Source organism: Octodon degus, unplaced genomic scaffold, assembly GCF_000260255.1.
Source record: "Octodon degus isolate 3935 unplaced genomic scaffold, OctDeg1.0 scaffold00022, whole genome shotgun sequence".
Lineage (NCBI taxonomy): Eukaryota > Metazoa > Chordata > Mammalia > Rodentia > Octodontidae > Octodon > Octodon degus.
Genome location: NW_004524598.1, coordinates 8,584,662 through 8,604,525, shown reverse-complemented (window position 1 = coordinate 8,604,525; position 19,864 = coordinate 8,584,662). Strand labels below are relative to the sequence as shown.

The window sequence follows — 19,864 nt, the reverse complement described above, 5'->3', positions numbered from 1 at the left end:
AAAGAAAGAAAGAAAGAAATCTACTACTTTCTGAATACTGAGCTAGGCACTTTTATAAGCGGTGTCTCTCAATCTTTACAACTCTGCTGAGACAGTGCCATACTCTTTTCTTGGCAAGTGAGGATGGAGGCTTAAATGACTTGCTCCATTTGTAGCTGGGGAAAAACAACAAACCAACCTAGAATCAGTCTCTTGAGTGCTGCTGACGATGGAGAGCGCTCTCCGGAGATCTAATGGGTGGAGATGAAGCAACTCTTGTGGATTTTTTGAACGGGCCCAAGTGAGACCTTTGCGGTATGACAAACCTAAGAAACAGCATTTATTTAGGCAAGAAATTCAGAGGAAAAGGATACATCCCCTTTGCCCCTGCCACTCAAAGCAGAGTCCTGCGAAAAGCAACAACACCCAAAAATACGCTGAGATGCAAGCTTGTGTCCCGCCCCTCAGGGACAAGATAAGCACCTACACTTTAACAACATTCCCCAATGACTCATGCCCAGCAAAGTTGGAGTCTTTCTTCTATCCTGGGAGAAGAGGGGTGCTGCACCACACATGATGATAAACATTATGGAATCTGAGAACCTTCACTACGAAATCCTAGATATTTGGGCATCAACAGTTCATCGCAGCATTCTTCCACCTATGAGAACTTTCGGAATGACATTTTGAAACTGTGTCCAATACTATGATTTCCACTGTCCCTTGACTGTCTCCCCAAATTACCCATTATTTTTCTCCCCAAAAGCTGGTGATTATATTTCATGGTGCTTCAGGCAAGAACCGTACCAGTTTTTGCAAGGTGTTTAAAAAGGTCTGACAAAGCTCGCTGCTTCCGCATGAGAATGTGCTTGGCTTCTGAGCGCTGCTTCTCTTTCTCTGCAGCCAGCTCCACCCTCAGGTTCTGCAGCTCACTCACAGAAGAAATCACTTCACCTGTGGGGAAGACAGGAAGAGCCCAGAGGCTCTTGTTCATGTCCTGTTGCTAAGTACTTAGGCCCCTTTGTAGCAGTGAGGACCAGGTACCACTTACCTCTGTGTCTGAGTACTTCACACAGTCCCTAGCACTTGGTAAATGCTTAATATGTGCTTGAACTAAACTGGCCAATTTGTACAGAAATACAAATGTAAGAGTATATAGGATTTCATGTCTCTTCATAATAAACAAAAAAGTGATTTAAAAAAAAAATTTAGGGCTTTTAAAAGTAATCAAGCAAAAAAAGTACTTACTGAATACTAACAGTGTGCAGTATTACACTGAGAATTTTAATCACCTGAGGGAGATTTCTAATACCACATACATTAAGATTCTACTTTGTAGCTAATACTTATGTGTTCTTTTAATCTGCAAAACCTCAGTAGCGCCTACTTATAGTTCCATTTTATAGACTTATTTTTCCCCAGTACCAGGGATCCATCTAGGGACCTTATACTTGCTAGGCAGGCACTTAAGCCGCACAGCTGTATTACCGGCTACCGACTTCAAAGAAAGGATCAATGGTCTAGTTATTTCTAAAGGTTAAGCTAATAAATGGCTGAATTAGAACTTCAACCCTGGCCAACCTAACTTTAAAACTCAAATTCTACTCCAGTATCACGCTGCCTTTCTGAATATACATGTGTACTGCCAACTTGCCACAGACAGTGTCATGGCTATATTGCACCCACTCCTACAAAATTACTATGTTAAAGTCCTAGCATCTCACCTCAGAATATGACTATATTTGGAGTCAGGGCTTTCTTTTTGGTAGCAGGACTTGAACTCAGGACCCTGCACTTGCCAGGCAGAGACAGGGTTTTAAGATCATTAATATAAAGTGAGGATATGCCCTAACTCAACGTCTAGAGTCCTGAAAAACCCAGAAAAGAACCCACAGAAAAAGAGTAACCTGGAAGGACACAATTGGAAGGTGGCCATCTGCAAGCCAAGGAGGGAAAGCCTCTGACAAAAAACAGTCTTACTAGCAGGTGAGCTTGGACTTTAGTTTCTGAAACTGTGACAATAAATTTCTGTTGCCTAAGCTACCAGTCCTATCGTTCTGTTAGGACAGCCCTAGCAGACAAACACAAGCAATCACCAGGTAAGGACAAGTGCACCACACTCCTCATGCTGACATGATAGGACAGTTAACAGAACAAATCCTACACATCACTGTCCTTGGGCTCAGGGACAAGTCAGTTTAAGGAATGGATCATAAACTATTATCCTATTCAAACTGCAAAAACCAACAGTGTGGGGTTGAAAGCAAAAGGACCTGAGTTTGATCCCCGACCCCACATACTACACGGTCTTGGCCAGGGATCCCCAGGGGCACCATCTTGGCCCTGGATGTGGGCGCCCACCATGTGGCCCTGGAACCAGGTGTGGTGGTACACACCTGCAATCCCAGCACTCTGGAGGTTGAGCCAGAAGGATTTCTGCCAGCTTGAGACCAGTCTGGGTGCTACAAAAATGAGCACAAGGCAAGCCCAAGCTGCACTGTGAGACGCTGTCAAGAAAGAAGGAAGGAAGGAAGAAAAAAAAAGAAAAGAGCTCCCTTACATCTGATAGTTGCCTCATTAAAAGCAGACAGCCTTACAGTGACAACACACTCACAGGAGGTGTGGTGGTAAGGGATGGAGGAGGTGGTAAAAAGCTGCCCAGTCTATGAAGACCTGGACCACTATGTTATACTACCAAACACATCCTGGCTCTCATCTTTTCTCACCCCGAGGAAGGCCAGCCAGGGAAACGAAACTGCTATCCTTCTTCGAAGAGAGGAAAGCAAGAGGATGACAACTGTGGATGAATTGTCCTTCTATATACAAGGGAGACAAATAAGTAGGCGAGTCTAGAGCCTGGGACATTCACCTTCATGTCCCTGTACCATGCCGCTGGCCAGTAAGAACTACTACAAGCAAGGCTATTACAGAAAATGTCCAGATTGGGAGTGGTGGTGTCCTATAGATCAGATCTCTCAAGCTAATCCAAGACCAGCATGAGCAATGTAGCAAAACTATTAAAAAAAAAAAAAAAAAAAAAAAGATGGTTAGCCTGTTTACATCAAGGGACATGATGAAAATGGAAGACAGTCTGTGTATTCTTGGTGGGCTCCTCTGCTTTTTGGGCTACATCCTTATTCAATTAACTGTGTAACACCACACAAGATGCAAAACAGGACACAGGTACCACATCTGAGCCCTTCTGGGCCACAGGAAAAGAAAACAAGTGCCACTCACCAGTGAACTGATCGAGGCCCTCCACCAGGTGGGGCAAAGGGCTCTCCTTCATGAATGAAAAGCAGATCTTCCTCATTCGTTTCATGAGCCTTGGCAAGCGACGCAGAAGCTCCCCTTCTTTGGAGAAAGGAGTGGCACTAGGACACTCTGTTGGAGCTGTGGCCTATGACACATAGTAGAGGACGGTCTACAAATGCAAGTAATGATCTTGACCTGCATAAGTGCTAATTGAGTGCTACATACACATAATCCTGTCCAGCATAAATAATCACCTCAGAAGTCTCACAACAAATGTAGCAGCACAAAAAGTAAAGTGAGCATGTACTACAAAACACTGGGAAAACTGCAGTGCTGCTGAGATCCCTGCAACAGAAGCCCCACCCACCCCCACCCCACCACCCACCATTAGGCTTTCTGTGCTGATCACAGGAAGACTCTGACCTGGGCACACAGCACAATGAGTAATAAAATGCTGCTGCTCTTGAGGTGCTTGAGCCATACTGCTTTCTCAGATGTACAGCAAGGCAAAATCCACTATCTCCCCTCCAATTCCTCATTAACAGTTCAAATATTAGGAATTCAGTTATCAGGTGAAGGAAGACATTTCATATGTTGGGGTAAATTTTTTTTTCCCTGAAGAATCCCTGAAATTCCTGTCATTATCATCAGCAAATCAACATTTTTAACTAGAATGACAGAAAGCAGTAAACTGGTAAATGCAGCAGAAAGCAATTTTTCAGTCATATGATACCTGTACAGTCATATTATGCTATGTGCTCAGTTTCCTTGATACTTTTTGAAATAGTAAAATACAAAAATAGCTCAATGATCTTTATTACTAACTTAGTGAACCCCAAGGTAAAAAGTCAAGTAAGAAGCCAAAAATGATGCCACTCCTAAAGAATGGTTCCCCTTCCAAGGGTAAGAAGCATGAACAGCCATCCTACAACAGACCTGCTTGGTCAAGAACTCTTAAACTTTCAGGAACTGAGTTGCAAGCCAACTCAAAACTGCAGTGCAGTAAACTAACCACAAAGGGGGTATTTATACTGCAGAAATCAGCAGCCCTAAACCCATCACACACTGCATACATTCACCCCTGAGCAGTAGCCTCCACATATGGCAGCCCACAGGCAGCTTCAGTGGCACATTCCTAAACTGTTGCTTCAAAGCTCCCTTATAAAACACAGACCCCAACACGTCTAGCAGGGAAAGTGCATACACTGTCTCCAAGCCATTACCTGTCCAGCTGCTGGCCAGGCTAACAAGGTCTCCCTCAGGACCCCATTCAGACACTGAATGGGAGATGTTTCACTTGTGGCTTCATCTGTTGGCCTGGGCAAAAAGTCAGGCTGTTCTTCCTTGTCACTCTCCACCAAGGACGACCGGCAAGGTTCACTTAGGACAGCTTCAAATTTCTTCATGAATTTAAAAAGAGTCCTGACCAGACAGAAAGTGGTAAGGGAACATGGGTTGAAAAATAGAAATATTTCTCAAAAGTCATAATGCATACACACACAACTTAATCTACAATTTTTTGTATAATACTCTCTTTCAATATTCATAATCATTTTATTTTTTAAGGGAAAAATACGGCAAGTATTATCATCTCCCTTCCTAGAATACTGGAGCAAGGAATAGTGGGATTGCTTTGATTAAGATAAACAACTACTGTGCAAATGGTAAAGAGACTAAGAGACGAAGGAGGGAAGGAAGGGGAGGGGACACGGAAAGAATTAAGGGGTGTTATGTACATGCACCAACTCCTCACAGTGATTTCAATTAACAATGTACTGAAAACAAGGACTAATAAAAATTAAAAGCATAATAAAATAGAGCTCTTCAACCCAATACAGAATTGTGAGCTAATAAATGGATATTGTGTTCATTTTTTTTTCCTGCCCCAGCTGAGGGCGGGGCTGGGGGAGCATGTCGTGCTGGGGATCGAACCGTGGTCCCCTGCACCTGCCTAAGCTTGCCTATGCAGGCACTTTAGACCACTGAGCTATCTCACCAGCCCAATTAATTTTTTAAAAAAGATAAACAGCTAGTGAGTAACAGACTGGCTCTTCTAAACCACACCCTGCTTTGTTTCGAGACACACCCACTTTTCCTACAGACAGACAGCTCTGGACAGCTGGAGTGGAGTGATATTGGAAAGTTCACGATATACGTAGTCCACACTGACTTCCCACTCACTATGGAACCTGCCTGATCCTCCTGAGTGCTAAGATTATAGGTGTGCACCACCACACCCAGCTTCTAGAGAACCTCTGTTGAAGTTCAAGGCATCTGTATTAAGTCTGCCATGATAGCAATATAGCCTTGCAGCCTACCAAACAAAATTATGGGTTTGGTCACCCCCAGTTTTAAAAGATAAATTACCTATGTGTCTTTTCCACAGACTGCTTAATGGACCAGAAGCTGACATCATTCCACTTCGATATCTTAACAAATTCCTGAAAGATAAATGAGGCTCAAGAAATGGCTTATAAAGCTGGTGTTCTTGCGTTTCTTGCTAGATCATCTCTTTGCCAAAGATCAGGGCCCACACCATCCACACACAGGTCTATGTGTCATGGAATAAGTAAGGCAAGTCTAAAAGGGAAACTGTACGCTGTCACAGTGCAATCAAAAAGAGTACTGCTGTAATCAGTAGCTCATCTGATATGCACACGATCATAGAAACCACTGAGTCAATCCCAGGGTTGGTTTCATGGCCACTGAAGTGTCAGAAAGAAAAGGCCTTCCTTTCCCCACAGCAGAACCCAAACAGAGCACATCTTTGAGAAGGACAAGGTGCCTGAGTGAGATCGGGAAGCACCAGCAGATTCTTATAGCAATCCTTCAAGGATGCCCTGCAGGGGCGGTTGTCCTGACCCCTCACATGCTCAGGTAGGTTGGCAATCATGCCAGCACCACACAATGTCACTTTTGTAATGTTACTTAGCAGCTGCAATGCTTGGCTCAGTTCCCTTAGTCCCTGCCTCATCATTAAATATGAACTGAAGAAAAAGAGCATTTCGATTGTGTTCTCCCAAGGGTGATCATGACATCTATTTATCTTACTTTAAGTTCTTTTTCTAGGGGGGAACGAAGTTCCACAATTTTGGCCTGGACCTGGTCAAAGAACTGCTTGTAATAATGGTACAAATTCCACAGAACACTGCAAACTGCATCTGGAAGAAATGAAAAGGAAACACAACACCACACTTGCTGCATCTGCTACCAGAGCCACTTGTGGGCTCCACATTTTGGTGATGACCCTTCCTCATTAACCTTTATACCATAAGGTTATAGCATATTTCACAAGCAGATTAATCTAAGGAGCCTGTCTGAGCTCAGCAGCTTCCAAAAATGCAGGCTGTCAACACTATCCTTTTTCAACATACAGCACATTTTTTGTTGTTAGACTTTTAGTCTCAGAGATGATATACAGTCTCTGATTAAAATCATCTTAAAACTCTTTCTCTGAATCTTACAAAATTAGAAATACTGCATCTATCTTAAAGAATGGATTATAAGCGGTTCCCTTCAACTGCTCAATCACATGCAGTGTGCTTAAGATTCACTTGGCAGTGACAGTTTTCTCCAAAGCCTCTGTGGTCCAGGACAGTAACTGACAGTAGCAGTTTTGTGTGCAGTCCTTTACCCACAGCAGTGTGCTCACTACATCAAAGAACACAACCATAGCCTAGACCAAGTAGCAGCTTATCAGGAAATATACACTGTCTGCACAGAAATTTGAGCTGCCTTGACATGCCAGTTCCTAAGGGCTTCATTTGGCAATTTACTTCTGCTAGAGTTTGCTAGTTAGTGGTTCACTCAGGGTCAGCCTACACTTTTAATGTTCTTTTCTGTATCTAATGTGACAAGTGTTAAAATTAAAGATGATTAGAAGTGTTTTTTAAAAATCTGGTGTGCAATAAAATACCTGTCTAATGTGGAAAATTCAAAGCATAGCCCATTTAATAAATAGTGCAGCTTAAGAAGAAAAGGAAAAAAAAAATTCCTCACCCTTTCCTTCAACTTGTGGCATCAGCAAAACATGACAATGGAAAACCAGTAACATCTGAAGTCGCATGTGGAATTCTCCCAGAGAAGATCCTTCAATAAATGCTTGTAATGTGCTAACCAGCAACATCAGGGTCATCTGTTTGTCATCTTCAGAGTCAAAAAGAAAATCATGTAACAGGTCGTTGAATTGTCATTCCCTAAGTGACATTCAGTCTCTAAGTGCATTCAATCTATTATGGGATATGCCAAGGACTGGCCATTTAGGTAGATTCCACAATTAAGGTGAAGTTTTGAACCAAGGATCGTGGACTGACTTAAAAGTGGCTGCGTACAGCGTATGTACTAAATGCACTCACAGCAAATTATGAAACTGAATTATAAGGTACATGCTGCAAGTATGAAACGCTTCATGCAAGCATGTTAACTACTACCTATCAGAAAGGCAACATTCATCTTGACTTATTTTGTGGGCATAAAGAATATCAAGATTTCATTATATGACTGACTCCTGAGACTTGGGTAAGTTGCTTGAACCTGACTTTCCTTATGCTCAAAGTAAGATTATGTACACAGCTTTCTTGGCTGAGTTCTGAGAAATAGGAAAGTCAAATGATACCTCCTTCCAGGTGAAAGCAGCAATGAGGAAAAACAGGAGCAGATAGAGGTGACAATCTGCAATACTCAAATAAACAGGCAGATCCTGCCAGGCATTACCTTCACAATGCTCTGTTTGTTCCTGCATGTGCTTTTCAATCATCTGGTAAATGGAGAACCAGTGCTTGGTGGATTTCTCGGTGTGGCGTTTCATGGTATTGTCTAAGCTCACAGACCAGCAGCTAAAACATGAAGGGGCCATCGAGACACTAAGGCAAAACCCATTTTAAACAGTAGAAATCACAGAAAATGACACTAAATGCCCACAGATGGAGTAACCACCCAGTTTAATGCACCAAAACTAAAGGCATGTAAGGTCATTTTGATGTCTTGCTTTAAAGTCCACGAATAATAGTTAAAGAACACAGTCTCTAGCTGCTTTACTAAACTCTGAAGAAACTCAAAATATCAACAGAGAGTAAGTTTAGGAGGGGGACAGAATCTCACGTACTTCAGCTCCAGTTTGCGCCAACGAATGATCATCTGACTGACCAAATTGAGATGTTTCCTCAGAGACAAAGCCCGACTTGCATTCTCCTCCCAATCCTAAAGAAACACAGATAGAATGCACTATGGCTATATGCATCCCTTTAATTACTGCCTCCCCTAACAACTCCTGGACATGCCTTGAAAAGACTACTGGGCCCTTAGGCACTTTTACAAGTTAACTGTGAGGAGGTTATAAGTATATTCAGCTTCGTGTTCTTTCTGGTCACACGGAAGAACTCCAGCAGGGCCAACATTATAGGCAGGTTAAAAAAAAAATGATTGGGTTCGTAGAATTAGAGGATGAATCCCTGCTGTTAAAGATTGTTGGGAGTGGCTAAAGCTAGAAATCAGTCACATGTGAGGGCAGGACAAGGTCACAGTGCCTAAAGCAGTGAAGCTACCTCAGTCTTGACTAAAGCATCTTGCAATTTCCCAGGGACCACAGAGAGACCAAGGAGTCCCTACAAAAGTTCTGACCTTAAACGAAGTCAGTGGTCATTCCCTATCAAATGCAGAGGCACTGGCCACCTCAGTGGCCAGAGGAACAGAGGAAGAGAACATGTAAGCACTCAGGCAGAGATGGCCTGCTGGTCACTCTGGCACAGTAAATACCTCAGTACTGCTGGGTATTTCACACCATGTTCAAAACTCAGTGAGGTAGCTCACACCTATCAAGGGGCAGGGTATTCACATGGGATGTTCTCACTCACCCCTTGCCAAAAAATGCAAGTTAGGCTTCTGTCCCACTAACAACAAAAGAGCCATCAGATAAATTTTTTGTCAAAATATTACAACCCCCCCCCTTTTTTTTTAAAAAAATGTATTTAGTACCGGGTCTACGGAGTCTCACTACAGATCAGACTTATAGTGACCCTCCTATTTTTCAGCCTCCCTAGCGCTGGGATTACAGGCTTGTGCCACTACGGCCAGTCTCAATCGTCGTCTCAACACGCTCCTGCACCCTGGTCCCTGCATCTGCCTAAGCAGGTGCTTTAATCCACTGAGCTATCTCACCAGCCCTAAATTATCACAGCCTTAAGCAAGGAAAAAAAGGAATCACCTTACCTGTGCTTTTGCCAGAAGGATCTCTAAACCATTCAGGAACTTTGAGATGGGACTGGAAAGTGGAAAACTACGAATTCTGTCCACTACAACCAGTAGCTACAAAAAAAAAAAAAAAAAAAAAAAAAAAAAAAAGTCAGGCATCTCAGCAGAAATACTGAGCACACAAAGTCACAGAATAACAAAGAGAATCCTAGCAGCAAGTTTTACTTTCTGTTTTGGAAACTGCTAGGGCTATGGATCTAAGAAAAACTACTTTTTGAGACAGGTCTCACCTGAATGCTGGGATTATAGGTGTATGCCACCATGCCCAGCTCAAGACAAACTTTTTTTTTTTTTGTATTTAGTGCAGGGCCCAGAGGGTCTCCCTACACAGATTGGACTCGTAGTGATTCTGTTTTCAGCTTCCCAAGTGCTGGGATTACAGGAGCGCGCCACCATGCCCAGTATCAATCGTTGTCTCAGTGTGCCCCAGGGGGCGGGAACAACATACCAGGCCAGTGATCAAACCTCAGACCCCTGTGTCTGCCTAAACAGGTGCTTTAATCTGCTGAGCTATCTCGCTGGCCCTCAAGAAAATGCATTAAGACTGAATCTGACAAGGTATTTACTCATTCTCTGTACTGAGTTATTGAAGACTTGGCTGAAGACCAAGACAATGCTTAAGTTGAAACTACCAATCTTAAATAAACAAGGTCTACTTTCTAGTACATAAGAAAATGTTTCTGTATAGACAGAAGCAGTATGTGGAGAGAAACTTTTTTTTTTTTTTTTGGTGGAACTGGGGATTGAACTCAGGGCCTTGCACTTGCCAGGCAAGCGATTATTCTACTGAGCCATCTCCCTGGCCTGGAACTCTTAAAATAAAATTTTAAGCTAGTGAGCTACATCTCCCGTCCTAAAATGAAGTTCTTTAAAGCTCTGTCTATATACCCAAATGTGGAAGTGAATGCTCTTGGAGCTGACATGTTGTTACATCCTCAGCGATTAGGTCCCAGTGGGCATTTCATCACTTCCTAAGCGGCTGTCCTACCTGCTCAAGAGCAGGGTGTTCTGGCCAATCCTGCAGCAACTGACTGACGGCCTCTGAGAAACCCTGAAGCACAGGTTGACACTGGCGTGCTTCTGGCACGTTGGGGTGCTGGTAGAAATCATAGGGCCCAGAAGGATTCACCACCAGGTCTGATGTTGCTTCCCCAGAGAGAGTGTTGCGGGAGAGGGCGCAGGCCAAAAGTTGGCTGCCCAACAGCTGGTCATTCAGCTCAACTCCTGTGAAGTTAACATGATCACAGTAAAGTCAGATTTATCAACAAATTACAAAAATACCAGAAACAATCAGCTAATGAACTAATGAAGCAGATATTTCAATGGTACTCCTCCCCACAAATCAACAACTGGCCTACAAAACTGTAACTCCAATAGTATAGTAGCTACAAGCTATCTCATATTTGTGAAATATACACTGCATACGAAGGAAGTCAGATGTGCCTAGGTATAAATAAGAGGACAGAGTTTCAATTGATCCATTTCTGTAGATTTCTGGGTTAAAAGAAAATTTAAAACTGTCTTCAAAGATAACCACTAGGTTATATAGTAAACTGCATCACACCAACATGCTATCAAATCAGATTGAAAGATTCATTTCCAAGTTCTGAGACTGCTCCCAAGAATATATGATTTTATTAGAAAGACACTATTGGGGGGGGGCAAGATAGCTCAGTGGACTAAAACACTTGCTTAGGCAAGCACAGGGACCACAGTTCGATCCCTGGTACCACATGCTATGCCAGCCTTGCCCCCAGGGTGGGTTGAACAAGCCAGAGTCTGGATGTAGTGGCACACTCCTGTAATCCCAGCACTGGGGAAGCTGAAACCAGGGGGATCACCACAAATCCAAGCTGCGTAGTAAGACTTTGCAACAACCAAATGCATCAAAAAAAAAAAAAAAAGAAAAGAAAAGAAAAGTACTACGGCTAGGCAAAGTGGAAGTAATATTAAGGGGAAAGACCATATAAACTAAGTCTGTATCCTTCACCCAAAAATGACTCTAATAATGAAAATCTATCTTACTGAACAATTTTAAATCACTTTCTAAATTTATGAAATGCCTTAAGGAAATTATCAAAGAAATGAAAATGGAGAACTCATTTTAATTTTTCAGAAGTAGTGATTGCGGGGTTCGATCCCAAGCCTGCCATGCTGGCCCTGCCCCTGGGGCGCGCTGGGAAGGCGAATGAGACTGAGCATGGTGGTACACGCCTATAATCCCAATGTTCGGGAGGTTGAAAATAGGAAAACCACTCTGAGTTTGATCTGTGTAGTAAGACCCTGTACTAAATACAAAGACAGTGATTGCATCTATTTGTTTTGATTTCCCATGATTACACCAAAATTAAATGCCATACCCATCAGTGGATAGAACTGTGTCACAAGGGCTGCCCCAGTTTGATAGCAAGAAAGAAACAGGCTGAGGTAGTGCTCTGTCTCGTGTGATGGCACTGTCTGCTGCTGGTACCACAGGGACCGAGCAAAGTTGAGGCACAACTGCTGGTGTATGAGCATCACCACTTGCATTGAACTTTGGGAAAGGAGAGCTGGGTCTGCGGCTGCTTCGTCTTCTTGCCCATCTGAAGTTCCTTTCTTCTCTTCTAGTACTGGTTCTACCACAATATCTGCAAAGTCCTATAAATAAAAATAAAACTTTTAAAATTTTGAAACTGGTTGTAATAATCCTAAAAGGAAACAGACAAAAGCAAGAACCCTAAGAAAATTACACATGCACTGAGATATATTAAAGACTAGAGAGCTGTTCAGAAGCAACACATGTGACATCAGGGGAATTCCTGAGTAAATCCTGACACCACCAACCCTACCTTCTCATGCAGTGGGAACTGTTCTCTGAACTCCCGTTCCTCCTCCTCCTCCTCACTCAGCGCCGTCCTGGAGCGCCTGCTCTTACATCGGTAGAGGCTGCTTTCCTGCTCCACCTTCTCCTGGGCTATGCGTTCCTGTTCATCCCACTCATTGACGATCTCCTGAAAGGACACATGTGCCGAGGCACTCACAGTGAACTCAGGCATAGCACGACTCCAACACAAATACAGCTAGTATCCAAGAACCTAATTACTATGTAAGAGTAAATGGGCTTAACCAGTTTGTCTGTGAGATATATCACTCCTCTGCCCAGACACTTGCTAGTGTATAGTCAATAGGAACTTCCTGCTTAGAGCTAGTAGCACTTTTTGTCAAGGACAAATTTAGGATTAGCAGTATGAAAGATTCTGTAAACTCCTAGGACATAGTATCTAAAAAATATATCTTGTCATAGATACGTATCTACAGAAATATATGTATTGGGGCTGGTGAGATGGCTCAGTGGTGTAAAGCACCTACTTAGAACAAGCTTAGCAAAGCACATGGACCGTGGTTCAATCCCCAGCACCACTTGCCAGCCAGCCCCACCCCCTGGTGGGCTGAGCTGGCCACACACACACACACACACACACACACACACACACACTAAATAAATAAATATTTTTAAAAAGAATTTCTTTAAAAAAAAAGAAATATATATATTGTACACATGTGCACACACGGCAGCTTAAGAATGGGATATATCAATATGTTAATAAGGATGTGATATGATTATTTAAACTTTGCTTATACTTATTCTAACTGCCTACAGTAACAACAATTTTTTTTTTTTTTTTTTTTTTTTTTTTTGTACCAGGGATCAAACTCAGGACCTTGCCCTTGCCAGGCAGGTGCTTATGCCACTGACCTATCTCCCTGGCCTACATTTTTTGTTTAATAAGTCAAGTTATTTCTTTATTTTGCAGTACTGAGGATCAAATTTGGGACCTAGCACTTGCCAGGTGGGTGCTTATGCTAAGCTATCTCCCTGGCTCCATTTTTTAAAGCTTTTTATTTATTCTTTTATTATTTATTTTGCAGCACACAGGGATCAAACTTGGGACCCTGTGCTTGCCAGGCAGGTGCTTATGCCATTGAGCTATATCCATGGCCCTATTTATTCTTTCTAATCATTTTTTATTTATGCATTTACTTAATACAGGGTCTTGCTTACAGTGATCCTCCTGTCTCAGCCTTCTCAGCTCTGGGATTATAGGCATGTGCCACCTCGACTAGTTTCAGGGGCCAGCACAGCATGCTATACTGGGGATGAACTTAGACTGCTGAGCTATCTCCCCAGCCCTATTTTTAATATTGATAAACCTGACGTAATTATATGGCAAAATCACTGTCAACAAAGTTGAAAGGTAGGGCTGGGGATTTAGTTCCCTTGCACAGTGCCTGCCCGGCAAAGCACAATGTCTTGAGAGTTAAGATTCCTGATACTGAAAGAAAGAAAGAAAGAAAGAGAGAGAGAGAGAGAGAGAGAGAGAGAGAGAGAGAGAGAGAGAGAAGCCAGCCGGCAAAAAAAAAAGATAATCAGCAAAGTGGGAAAAAATGTTTGCAATGTACTTCACAAGTGTGATGTAACCCCTTCTCCTATAAGCGTAGTGTCAAGTATTGTGCCCCAGGGACAGAAAAGTTAATATAGAAAACTTGTATCAGAGAAATAGGGTCACTGCTGTGACTACCCTTAACCATGTGGTTTAAGGGCTTGGGGCGGGGGGCGGGGGGCGGGGGAGGTAGCTTGAAAAGACTTGGGAAGGCCAGCTTGAGAAGACCGAGAGTACTTCAACCACATCGTGAAGGGTGATCTTTGTCAAAGCTCAGAAGACCAGAATGCTCATGGGAATAGAATACAAGTAGTAAAGGTCTGTCTCAGAAGTATCAGCTAGGAATAAGGACACCAGCAGGAGTTAGATTAGAGGTTATGTGTGTTACTTTTTAGGAAACAAAGATTAAAGCTGTTGAACTGGTGCATAAATTTCAAAGCAGCTTAACATTCAGGCTGTAGCTATATATTGCTGGTTAGTTTTAGCCAGATTCACAGTGAGAATTAGAGGCAAAAAGCAGATCAAAAAATCTGAAAAAAACTTCAATTCTGCTCAGAAGAAACCATGTGTAAACACAGGGCCAAACCAGGTGTGGTTGCAGAAGAGATTAGCATCAATGAAGTGTTCTTTGTACATGGACAGATGATGTGGCGGCATCTCAGGAACCAGCAAAGCCCTTTGCATAGCAGGCTTCTGGTGTTGAAGCATAAAACTTCCATTTGAAAGAGAACCCTGGGCCCCCCTGCTTGAGAAGGGTCATCTAAAGAACTGGTTCCCCAGGACTCATTTCACTGGGGTGAACTACTCAGGCACCCAGAAGCTGCTTGGACTATGGTTCAAGGGACATCAGGTTAAAAAACCCTTTAAGGGGACAATGGGTGAAGTTGTGGAAATGAAGCCAATAATAGAGAGACCCCAAGTCAGAGAAGCAAGATTGAAGATTTGTCAAGGACAGCTGCAGCCTTGGTGCAGCCTGCCTGAGAGAGGTCAAAATGGGCCACAATTAGCAAGGCTATAAGGTTGGAGCTGCCCAAGTCCCCTGCAAGATACACCTCACTATGTGCCTTGGATTCAGACATGGAACTACAAGACTCAATGCTTATCCTGCTGGGTTTTAGTCCTGCTTTGGTCCTATCATTCTTTTCTGTTCTCCCACAACTCCCTTTTGGAATGGGAATGTTTACTCTGTGCCACTGTACCATGGGATTATGCAACTTATTTTTTATTTTTTACAGACATTCACAGCTAAGAGTTTGCCTTGGGTCTAGGAAGAGGTTCACTTGAATTTTAAAAAAATGCTGAAACACCTGACACCTTGGTTAAGGGCCTGTCACCTTCCCAGTTGTGCGCAGAATACATGTACGTTTGGCAAGATTACAAATGTGCTATTATCCTTTTTTGCAGACTAAGTGTGTTGGATGTGAAGTTGACATGGTATGGGATGAGGATTATTGAGGATCTGCCTGGGGGATTGACAGAGCACATTTACGGGTGTGTCTAGGTGGGTCATGACAGCGTGGCCTTTGAGCATGTGCCTGGTCTTTCAACCCTTCCTCTCTAGCACAACTGCCCTACTCTACCAACTGGCTACCATGAATCAAACAGCTCTGCTCCACTCAGCCCTTCTAACATGATGTTTCTACCTCCTGACTACAACCTAAATCCCCTGAGCCAAATAAAATTTCTTCTCCTTTAAGTTGTTGATGACGTGTACTAAGTCCCTGCAACACAAAACCTGATGTAAGTGAATTCCTGATGTAAGTAATCATTGATTACTTTTTTAACCTCTCAGGAACTGAGAGTCAAAGTCCCTCCAACCTGGAAATTAAATGGAAAAGATAAAGGAACAGTTAAGAAATTCCACACTGTTTCTACACCTGCTGAGTATGCCTATTGTTCTGCAGGCCACCCTGCCGTGCACCCAGGGGTGAGCTTACCTGGCACACATGTCTGAAGAGCAGCAGGGCCCTCTGGTCCAGCTCTCCCTTGCACAGCACATGGGAGCGCAGGTAGAGGAGTGCATTCACTAGCAGCTGTTCCCGGGTAGGACAGTATTGCTGGCCTTTGCCTCCTGGCTCCTTTCCTCCAAAACATTTGATGCTCAGCTTCCCAAGGCCTCGAAGAACCTCCTCTGACTTCACCAAACACAAAGCATCCGCATGAGCATAGTAGGTAGGGAAGGTGGGACCAACTGATGGAAAAGCCAACAAAGCTGCAGCCAGGGCCTCTACCCTATCTGTACAAATCACATTGCTGTGGAGTGAGGTCTGGACTTCGGACGCCACAAGTCTCATACCATGCTGTAACTGCAAGATGGATGCCTGCAGTGGAGTCACAATGTCTGGATACAGGGCATACTCCTCCCCCAACCGCTTTCTGAACTGGTGCTGCGACTGCTGCCATGAAGCCTCCTCTTTTAGAAGGCTCTGGGCCACCTGAGCTGATCGCATCCCATCTGTAAGGAGGGCTTGCAGGAGTCTTGTGAGCAAATCCTGAACACTGTCAGCCTTGGCAATGCTAGAAACATAGTGGTGGATTTCCTGTAGCAAAGACTCATAGGCTGGCAGCTGGGGTCTGAAAGCCTGCTTCTTCAATAGCCTATGGACTGATTTTTCCAGCTGGTCAATCCTTTGCTGAAGTAACCTAATGGCAAGGTAACACAACATACAAATTCTTAGAAGAACAATAAATTTGGTTTGGGCCCTCCGCTGGGAAGAGAATGAACATATCAGTCATGATGGCACAATATAAGGATAATATTGAAAATGATAGTGAATATGGAGGTAATAACTGCAGAACATTTATCACATACTACCCTATAGACAGTGATCTTACCAAGCCTTATCATTAGTAGTGAAGAATGTACTACAATTATCCTTTTGCTGATATGGACACTGAGGCTCTATGTCATTAAGTGATCTAGACTATGCCTACAGCAGGACAAAATCACCTAACAACACCAGGAAAGGGATGGACCCAGTCAACAGTAGCATAAAAATAAGATACACACCATCATAGCCAGCTCCTTCTTCTAGGTTGGCCCCATGGGAATTCCTTTCTTACATACCTTTCCCCTTTTATGGTGTACCAATTTCCTGACTATAACAAAGGCTTTGGAATATAACTGCTAATGTAGCTGAGAAATGTACACCATCACCTAGCACGGTAATTACGTTGGAAAGTTCAACCTTATAATGTCTTTTTTTAAAAGTATAGTTAACTTCCAATGCAAGTCACTTTGTTGCCTTACCTGACATGAGGATGAGAATAACTGACAATTACTTCATCTTCTAGATCTCTTCCGGTTTGTAGCTGGGATGACAGGTTCCGGGTCTTTTGCTCACAATGCAGCTGGTGTAACTAATGGAAAAGTGAGAAAATGGTCTGCTGTGTTCCATATACACGGGGATAATGCCCTTATATGGGTACGGGAACAAGACCGAAGTAATCTGGATTCTTGAATGACTCAGACAAGTGGTTCTGTTCTACTGATATGGACTACTCACCTCAGAACTGTCATACCACTAAATTTTTGAGTCTCTTTATAGCAGCTTAGCCTTCACTCTAACATAATTTTCCTTACTCAAAATACAGTAGTAGTATATAATTATTTTAATGTCATTTCTAAACTTGGGTGGACATTCAAATAGCAAAAAACACCCTTTTTTTTTTCTTTTCTGAGACAGGGTCTTGCTAAGTAGTTCAGGCTGACCTTGAACTCATTATGTACCCTAGGCTGGCCTCAAACTCTTGGAAATAATCCTGCCTCAGCTTCCCAAGTGTTGGGATTACAGGGGTGCACCACCACATCTAGCAGAATATCACATTTGAAATCCCCTTATTCCTAAGTTTTAGATAATAAATTCCAGGGTGTTAAGGATTACTTTCTAAACAGTAACCCAAATCCAAATATCCAAAACCCTAGCTCAGTAGAAAGAGTGTACACAGTGAGCATACGATTTCTGACAGAGCCTCTGATATTCCAGCTTTTGCCCGCTGCTTATCACGTATTTTGGCAGATACATCAGAAACTTACGAAGGGTCCCTTTCTGAGTCCTCTTTTTTTTACTCCCCCGGTGTTGGGGATCAAACACAGGGCTTTGCGCATGTAAGGCAGGTGCTTATGCCACTGAGTTATCTCCCCCACCCCAGTCTGAACCTAGTCAAAAGAACACTCAAAAGAGGAAAACAGTATTTAAAATAGATGCACCAAAAGTCACAAAGCAGCTTTTATGCAAAGTAACTCTTTGATAATCTAAGGAGCTAAAAAGGAAGTAAAAACAGCAGTACCCTAAGCAAACCCCTAAGGTCAGGGCAAGAGAACTTGCTTCAAACTCTTGCTTCCCATACCTCCTCCTTGGCATACTTGAGCTTGTATTCTCTCTTCACTGCAGGGTCGAAGCGTGCCTGGGGAAGCCACGTCTGAATCTGGAGCAAGCCAAGGCTCACCCAGAGGCTCCCACGCTGGGCTGGCTCTGGCAAGCTCCTATTCCTCTCCCCTTCACCAAAAAAGTAGTGCAGGGATGTTAACAAGAGACAGAGCCACTCCTTGGGCAGTGCCTCTCGACCAGCCAAGTTCCCAAGAATCTGGCAAACATGCTGGAAAGCCTGGCTGTCTCCAAGCAGCAGCTGCTCACAGTGCTGCATGTACTCCTGCCGCCGAGGCTCTGAGAACAGCTCTGCTAGGCCCATCAGGTGCCGACTCAGTACCAGCCCCTGAAGCTGGGAATCTGTGCGCCTGTAGGGACAACAAAGAAGAACTTAAGGACTCACTGAAGCAAACCGTATGTCTTTTATACACTATCATTCTTTCAAGAAATGATAGCTACAGACTTGGGAATTGATTTCTCTTCTCATACATCCTTCTAAGTTATTTCTTAAGCATTATTTTACTGCTCACAATTTGCTTAAAACAAAGGAGCCAGCCACCTCATAACAGCTTCTCATGGAGTGAACACACGCAGACCCACAGGGAAAACACCCTCAGTATAACCAGAGCCAGTTACCTGAGAAACAAGCACGGACGGAACCCTTGTTCCGTGCTCTGGGAAACAAACAGTGGTTTGGCAGACTGCTTCCAGCAAGAAAGATTACCTGAATTCTGCTACTGAAGGGACAGCCATGTTGGTCCAAAGCAATGAATTAATGTCCTGGAGTTGCTGGACTCGTTCGACCCACTCTCCCAAGGTGACATGTGAGGAAGACAGAACAGGAAGCCCGCTTACATCCCAGGGACCTGCTGTGCAGCTGTTGGTCAAGACTTCAAAGCAGCACTTCGAGAATACAGCTTTACAGAAACTGCCAGGGCCCTAAGGGACAACAGGAAAACTAAGTTATTTTTACAGATTTATTAAAATGACTTTACCAAGCAGATCTGGGGGACTTCAGAGGAAAAAAAGAAAATAAAAAAGTTCAAATTGCTTGGAACTAGAAAACATCAGCCAGGCATACGACCAAAAGAACAGAAAGGAGTCAGGTTTTAACAGTCCTTCAAGAAACATGAACTCTAGCTGCCAAGGAATGAGGAGCAATGAGGAGCAATGAGGGTGTCCGTGATGTGTGATGTGAGAAGCTCCACAAGCTTGGGAATTGCGGAGGTCATTCTCATGGTAGATGAAGGAAGTGGAGTCAGGAACAGGAGTTAAAAGATGAATATAAGAGCCAGACAGAAAAACATTCCAAGCCTGTGCTCTTTGGACTGTTAGCTCAGACATGGTAATAGGTGCCCCAGAAAAGGATTAGGTGGGCCAGTACATTTGACAGGAAATAATGTATACACCATCCACCTCTTGAGCATCCACAGGTTTTACCACTATGGGTTCTGAAAAGTGTTTTATAATGAAGCCAATTCTGATAAAGCACTAGCATACAGTACAAAAATATTTATCAAGAACGTGTAAGACTAAGGTCTACAATAAGGGTGGCACTGCAGCAGAGAATGGGAAGAACCATGCTGGGTG

The 19,864-nt window shown here is 43.3% G+C and overlaps 1 protein-coding gene across 5 annotated transcripts in view; it reads right to left on the bottom strand.

The window, feature by feature from the left end:
- Window positions 1-19,864, bottom strand: part of Mdn1 (midasin AAA ATPase 1) — a 167,174-nt gene that overhangs the window by 39,283 nt on the left and 108,027 nt on the right. For all 5 annotated transcript variants that reach the window (XM_023711917.1, XM_023711918.1, XM_023711919.1 and 2 more), the window contains exons 60-76: window positions 18,999-19,213; window positions 18,255-18,642; window positions 17,155-17,264; window positions 15,842-16,547; window positions 12,312-12,473; window positions 11,844-12,120; window positions 10,472-10,707; window positions 9,442-9,537; window positions 8,339-8,433; window positions 7,948-8,069; window positions 7,234-7,380; window positions 6,286-6,395; window positions 5,602-5,675; window positions 4,458-4,656; window positions 3,217-3,379; window positions 787-933; window positions 179-305 (exon numbers count right to left, since the gene is read on the bottom strand). In XM_023711917.1, coding sequence (XP_023567685.1) covers window positions 179-305; window positions 787-933; window positions 3,217-3,379; window positions 4,458-4,656; window positions 5,602-5,675; window positions 6,286-6,395; window positions 7,234-7,380; window positions 7,948-8,069; window positions 8,339-8,433; window positions 9,442-9,537; window positions 10,472-10,707; window positions 11,844-12,120; window positions 12,312-12,473; window positions 15,842-16,547; window positions 17,155-17,264; window positions 18,255-18,642; window positions 18,999-19,213 — 3,374 coding nt within the window. The remainder of the gene's footprint in view (window positions 1-178; window positions 306-786; window positions 934-3,216; window positions 3,380-4,457; window positions 4,657-5,601; window positions 5,676-6,285; window positions 6,396-7,233; window positions 7,381-7,947; window positions 8,070-8,338; window positions 8,434-9,441; window positions 9,538-10,471; window positions 10,708-11,843; window positions 12,121-12,311; window positions 12,474-15,841; window positions 16,548-17,154; window positions 17,265-18,254; window positions 18,643-18,998; window positions 19,214-19,864) is intronic.